At 33.2% G+C, this 7630-nt stretch overlaps 1 protein-coding gene across 1 annotated transcript; it reads right to left on the bottom strand.

Annotated features, from left to right (window-relative positions):
• Positions 1-5912: 5912 nt before the first annotated feature.
• LOC142240277 (uncharacterized) lies at positions 5913-6461 on the bottom strand. Its single transcript, XM_075311968.1, has 2 exons — positions 6374-6461; positions 5913-6309 (listed from the first exon to the last, which is right to left on the bottom strand). Exons 1-2 carry the CDS (start codon positions 6377-6379, stop codon positions 6016-6018), a joined length of 300 nt encoding a protein of 99 aa, XP_075168083.1. The 5' UTR covers positions 6380-6461; the 3' UTR covers positions 5913-6015.
• Positions 6462-7630: the final 1169 nt, after the last annotated feature.

Below are 7630 nucleotides of genomic sequence, written 5' to 3'. Positions count from 1 at the left end.
GCGTAATGAACTGATAACAATTCTATCTGTGCTGAAGTCTTTTATACTAAAAATAAATAGAAGTCATTGGCCAATTAAGGGATTACCAAATTATGTTGGTTGAGTTGGTGCTCTATACAAAGCTACTGTATAAGCGTTAATGACATTACAAGACAAGTGAGTAGGGTAGAATGTCGGGCAGGGTTGACTATTTCTTTCCCTAAACCACACATACTGAATTAGGAAACCTTTATTGAAAGAAGTTTTTGTTTGAGACTAAAATGTTTTCTTTAAGAGAAAATAAGATATATATAAGAGACAATTGTTAAATATTTTATCAGGAATTCTGATTTATTCCTTATTAAAAATAATTTATAGGAAAGGGGAATTTCGTTTGTCTAAAATTTCGTTGCGGAGGAAATTATTTTTTATTTGGGTGTAAGCATTTGGGGGTCTTATTAAAATAACTTTGTTATATAAACCTAATTTTCTAACAATGTGGATGGTTCTGCGCACTTCTCTTTTATGTCCGTATTCAACAAATTTGACGGAACTTATTTATGGGACCTATATCTAAATCTGAACTTAGTTTGATAATTTTATGATCGGGCATAGTTAACACTATAGAAGATTACATTGTGCTAAATTTGATTATGATAGGGTAATAATACATACAGGCGATACATACACTGAAAAAAAGAATGCCAGTTTCCAAAGATTTTGTCTTAGCTTTAAAAATGTTGGTATTGATTCCGAGCCAAAGAAGCGGAGAATACAAGTAAGGAGACTTTTAAGACACAATTCTCTTTTAAATTTGGGATTTGTGCTCTTACTTCTAGGAAGCAAATTTTAATTTTTCGCTTTTTCAGCTTTTTTTCTTCATATGCTATGAAAGTCAGTTAAAAACTAGTTAACGACAACTTTATTTTCCAAATTAAGACTCGACTTCCAGTAGAAATTGTGCTATGTTTCAAGTAAAAATCGTCTTTAAAATAAAGTGTTGAAAAACATGTCCTATATTTGAACGATTGTTTGCTTTGTAGTCAAGATGCAAAAAGACATCAAATTTAAAGACAATTTCATTAAATTTAATGAATTTTTCTGAATTATTAAAGTCACGTTGACCTTAACCCAAAACATTTTTTCGTTTATGCTATGATACTAGAGGTGTGCACGTGAGTAATAGTTTACTCACGCTCACGCACACTCACGACTGAAAAATCATACTCACGCACACTCACGCACGATATTTTTTGGTAGGACTCACGCTCACGCACACTCACGAAAAGCAAATTTGTACTCACGCACACTCACGCACGAAAACGTCGTGACTCACGAAAACGTCGTGACTCACGAAAAATACCGTGACTCACGAAAAATATCGTGACTCACGAAATATATCGTGACTCACGAATAATTTTATGATTAATTTACCTTACCGAAGTGTCTGAAAACATGAGCATAATTAAAATCGAGAGTGTTATTAAACTCTTAACATCCCAGGTGTCACTAAAATTGTAATTGAATTTAACTCTTAAGCGTTTTATGTTGGAGAGCAGGAATATTTTCGTGAGTATAATTCTTTACTCACGCACACTCACGAAGATATTATTTTCGTGACTCACGCTCACGCACGACATTTTGGTTTGTTAATCACGCTCACGCTGTTTTCATGAGCGTGACTCACGACTCACGCACGAATCACGAAAATGTTCGTGAGTCACGACAATTTCGTGTCACGTGCACACCTCTATATGATACCCATTTTTAAGTGAAATCACTTAATTGTAAGGACAATACGACTTCATTGAAAAGTTTATCGACTTTTGGACAAGGAAAAAACTTTATGTTAGAGAAATGCGTCTTCTATGCTAAGCAAAATTTGCATTCGTATTTTAAAGACATGAAATCTTTGACCTCACGACAATATTTTTTTCAGTGTATATAGGAGCTATAAGTAAATGTGAACCGATTTATAGGTTTTGTTGGTACTATAGTGTAGTACACTGTGCCAACTATGAGTTCAAATGTTTATTTAATTTGTTTATTTAATTTGAAGCGTTTTTATCTTTAAATCTAAAGAAATATCAGCTAAATTAAAAACGAAAAAACAAATCGGAAATGTTTTCCTTTGCTTTAAGAAAATGATTAGACAATTTCTTTTAATTAAAATTTCAGTAATTTAAAGAAATTTGTCCGTTTATATTAGGAAAATGTTTTCTTCAGTATAAAATCGGTTAATTAATAAAGGTAGTATGACAAATTTGCCAGCGTAACACGCAATAAAATTTTGCACACTCATTAAAAAAAATTGTAACAAAATGTGTCACACTTTTTCATAAAGAAAAGTAACAATAAAGCACATTTATACCAGAATTTTATAGAGAATTATGAATTATTTTGTTTAATTTAAATCCTCACTTACCTAACAATCATTTTATTTCCATTTCATTTAAAACCATTCCTTGAAATTTAATATTAACACGGTTCATGTACTATAAAATTGTTCCTTTGCATACTTTTAGGAGGAACACTTCCACTGAGAATATATCCGCAAATATTGTGTTCAAGTGGTAAACTCAATTATTTGTTAAAACACCGATCATATTCGCAATCTTAACGATATTTGGTGTCACAATGTATAAAAATTCGCACAGTATAAATCGATGTTTTTAAAAAGTGGCACAGTAAGACTAAAAGGTGACAGAAACTTGTAAAAAGTATCACATTTAACGGCACAAAACTGTTACCGCTTGCAAAAAGTGGAAAATTGGCTATGATGGAAACTGCATTTAAAGCTGAACCGATTAAGAGGATACAGATGTGGGCTACAACTAAAATCGTTCTTGTGCCAAATAGTACCAACATCGGTTAATAATTGCGAACCGAATTCTTGCAACAGCCAATACCTGGACAGATGGACAAGAGGACCGGCAGGAGGATTCTAAGACGATTAGTATATATTTTATATGGTCTAAAATCACTATTTCATATAGGTACATTTTTGCAGATCAAAGTTATTATATTCTGACCACTTTCTGGTTTTCTGGTATAAAAAAGCTATAAACATTTTAGTGAATGAACAACTTCTAAAAAATAAACTAAAATCAATCAATCAAAGTCATTCAAACTGATTCAAACAATACCCCAAAAACAGGTAGCTAATTTGTAAGTGAAAATATCATGTTAAGGGTCATGTACACGCAAAGAAAAAAAACGTTTGGAAAACGTGTACCGAAAACGTTTTTCTTTTGGTAGAGTTTTTTGAATTGCTTCAAAAATTTTAAACTTTGATCACCAAAAAAATTCGTTTTTTCAATAAAAAAAGTTGTTTTTGAAACAACAACACAGTCCATTTCGTTTATATCAAACACTGTTCTTTTCTGACTTTAGGTCTTTAATAAGACACATTTTACAGTTCAAAATTTTATATACTACAATGTAATGTTGAAAATTTTTTCGGAATCTTCCGAACATATCTGGAACATATGTAAAAAAAAAGAAAAAAAAAATACTTTGGTCGAAGCAGGGATCGAACCCACGACCCTTGGCATGTAAGTCAGACGTAGCAACCACTGCTCCACGGTGCCAAACTAAATGTTTGTTTCTGTTAAATAAACTTTGTTTATTCGGTTCGTGGGCGCCGCAAGCTATGCTATATAAATAAAACTTATATGGACAGTTATCTATTGATGACCATAACAGGTACGTAGCTCAGTGGTTAGTGTGTTGGCTTACAAAGCGCATGGTCCGCGGTTCGATTCTCCGTCCAGGCGAAAGGTAAAAAAAAATTAAAAATTTATAAAATCGTATAATTCCTTCTACATTGTTGGTATTACAGGAAAAGGTGTTAAGAACTAAAAAACTTCGTGGATGTTAGAAAGATGTGAGGGAAAATGCAATTAGCAAGAAAACAATGTTTTTTGAGTTTGTCTTTATGAAATTGTTTTTACATCCTGGAAAAGAATAAACGTTTATCACAAAAAGTATATACTTTTCTTCCAAATACACTTCCTTACAGCGAAAAGCAAGTGAGAAACGAACTTTGCTTGTCTAAAATTTCGTTTGGGAGGAAAGAATTATTTTTTTGCGTGTACCATCGTTTTTGTGGGGAGGTGTATGCATATTAGATCATTAAATCAAAACCAAGCAACAATTACCATTTTGTTTCGTAATAAACGTTTTCACATACACTTACTGTAGTCCGTTGAATTTCGAAGCAGTCGGAATAAAACGATACCCCCTAAAGAAAAAGAAATTTTCACTAAATTTGAGACAACGGTGTTTTTTTTTTTTAATTCATATAACGGATTTTTCAAAATCTCTTACAAAATTATTAAAGCGAAGGAAACTTCTTATACCCTCCACCATAGGATGGGGGTATATTAACTTTGTCATTCCGTTTGTAACACATCGAAATATTGGTCTAAGACTCCATAAAGTCTATATATATTCTGGGTCGTGGTGAAATTTTGAGTCGATCTAGCTATGTCCGTCCGTCCGTCTGTGGAAATCATGCTAACTTCCGAACGAAACAAGCTATCGACTTGAAACTTGGCACAAGTAGTAGTGGGCCATATCGGACCACGTTTACGTATAACCCCCATATAAACCGATCCCCAGATTTGACCTCCAGAGCCTCTTGGAGGAGCAAATTTTATCCGATCCGGTTGAAATTTGGTACGTTGTGTAAGTATATGGTCTAAAAAAACCATGTAAAAATTGGTTCATATCGGTCCATAATTATATATAATCCTCATATAAACCGATCCCCAGATTTGACCTCCGGAGCCTCTTGAATGAGCAAAATTCATCCGATCCGGTTGAAATTTGGTACGTGGTGTTAGTATATGGTCTCTAACAACCATGCAAAAATTGGTCCATATCGGTCCATAATTATATATAGCCCCCATATAAACCGACCCCAGATTTGACCTCCGGAACCTCTTCGAGGAGGAAAATTCATCCCATTCGGTTGAAATTTGGTACATTTCGCTAGTATATGGCCGTTAACAGCCATGCAAAAATTAGTCCATATCGCCAATAATAATCTACGAAAATTTTATTTCTATAGAAAAATTTTTTTGAAAATTTTATTTCTATAGAAAATTTTGTAAAAATTTTATTTCTATAGAAAATTTTGTCAAAATTGCATTTCTATAGAAAATTTTGTTAAACTGACTTATATACGTATTTAATCGGCCTTTTTTTAAATATACCCCGTATGCACTAACTTAAGACGATGTTAAGAACTTTTAAGATACCTTGTCATTGGCAAGTGTTACCGTAACCCAAGTAATTCGATTGTGGATGACTGTCTTTAGTAGAAGTTTCTACACCATGGAGGGTACATAAGATTCGGCCTGACCGAACTTACGGCCGCATATACTTGTTTCTATTACAATTTTAATACGAGCTTAGTGGGCATGAAGATAAAAGAATTGGTATTATTAAGTTATTGAAATGAAAATGCCAGATATCAATCTTCACAAGCCTGACTGTACAAATGTTTCATTGCTGGCTATTGCAAATTTCCATAGTGGTTAGATCAGATCTGGCGGTGTGAGATGATTCATTGTGGGTCTTATTCAATCCGAGTCTTTCTTATGAGAATTACATACGAGAATTATTCCTACCAAACCACCACTGTGCCTCACCTTCTCATAAAACTACAATCCCTTAATTCCTTTAGCGCCCCCTTTTTTGAGAGTATACATTTGATTTGGCCAAACATCGCTATGTGAATTTTTTTTGTTCTCCGAAATTAAAGGTAATTATTTCATTTATTCGACCATTTTCCCGATTATGGCATAATCGCTATGATTCCTGTATGGTAGCATGAATTCGTCTTTATATCTTCTTCAAGCTAAATACTAACTAAAGATACTACCCAGAAACTCCAACCAATTTAATAAAAAGAAGGCAACATAATATTTGTTGTCAGTTTCTTTATTTTTTTAGCGGCAACAAAGCGTTCATAGGTTTAGGTCAAATCGCATCGATCATATTCATTCGTTTATTCCAATCTCAAAGAATTTACTTCTTCTTCAACAAAGTGGTGTAGACAGCAGGTGCGGCAACAACAGATGGAGAAGCTACAACTGCTGGAGCTGAGTAAGTGGTGTAAGCTGGAGCACTATAAAGCGAGCGGGTATACACTGGAGCAGCAGCAGAATAAGCGGTATAGGCGGGAGCAGCAGCAGCATAGGTAGTATAAGCTGGAGCAGCGGCAGCATAGGTGGTATAGGCTGGAGCAGCAGCATAAGTTGTAATTGGAGCTACAACATGAGCGCTAGCAGCAGCAACGAGGAGAGCCAAGCAGATGAGGAACTAAAGGTGGAATGGACATAGTTTAGAAAATGAAATCAATTTAGAGTTGAACACCAAAACCTACTTTCATGTTGAATTTTTTGAAGACTGTTCTTTGCAATGGAGCGTAATGAACTGATAACAATTCTATCTGTGCTGAAGTCTTTTATACAAAAAAATAGAAGGCATGGACCAGTTAAGGGATTACCAACTCATGTTGTTTGAGTTAGAACTCTATGTAAAGCTACTGTATAGGCGTTAATGACATTACAAAAATTAAATCTATAAACAATGGACAATTGAGTGGTTATGAACAAGTTTACAAAAATAAACTGAAATCAATCAATCAAAATAATTCAAACTGGACAATACACCATCTATGTAGGGACAAAGACAGGTAGCTAATTTATTGTGGTTAGGGCCATGTGTAAATATGTGGTGGGGAGGTGTATCCATATCTGATCATTCAATGAAAACTAACGAAAAGTTAAGACCTTTGATGTTCTTAATATAGTGTACACACTAAAAAACCAGCGACCCCACCAGAAAGGACAATTTTGGTTAATTTTAGAAAATTTTAACTAAAATATATTACAAATGCAAATGTCACGCCGATTTCACAAAAATAAGTAAATATTTTACGACAAATGCAAAAATCGCTTTATTGCTATACGTAGTTCAAGATGGGCACATTATTGGTAAAATTTACAAATTTTAAGAAATTCTGAACTATTTTGTGGTTGAAACGAATTTAGTGAATCTTTATGCCTCATTCGTATATATATTTTTTTTTTATTTTTAAGTTAATTTAACTAACGTACGCAAAAAATTATTAAAGTCAAGAAAATTTTCTCAAAACATAATAATTCCATGAACTAAAATAGAGTTAAATTGGCGCTAGTGAAATATTGAGTTCATAATTTTCTTTTGTTGGGTGCATGTCTGGTCTTTCTATTTTCTGATTGTAGTCGATTGATTTCGGGGCATTCGGGACATTATAATATTTTTCATATAACTCCCATTGAAATGTATGCCCCAATTTTTCGTCCAGATTACACTAAAAAAAAAGTGAACTCTCTATTTCACTAAATCCAATTTAACTTTATTTTAGTTCATGGAATCATTATGTTTGGAGAAAGTTTTCTTTACTCTAATAATTTTTTGAGTATGATAGTTCAATTAACTAAAAAACGGGAAAAAAATATTCACAAATTAAGCATAAAAATTTACTAAACTCGTATATTTTACTTAATAGTTCATTATTTCTTTAAATTTGTAAATTTTACTACAAATGCGTCCCTCATGAACTTCGTATGTCACTAAAGACATTCTTGCAATTTTT

Source organism: Haematobia irritans, chromosome 5 (genome assembly GCF_050003625.1).
Source record: "Haematobia irritans isolate KBUSLIRL chromosome 5, ASM5000362v1, whole genome shotgun sequence".
Lineage (NCBI taxonomy): Eukaryota > Metazoa > Arthropoda > Insecta > Diptera > Muscidae > Haematobia > Haematobia irritans.
The sequence above is the reverse complement of the archived record's forward strand: the minus strand, read 5'-3'. Positions and strand labels throughout refer to the sequence as shown.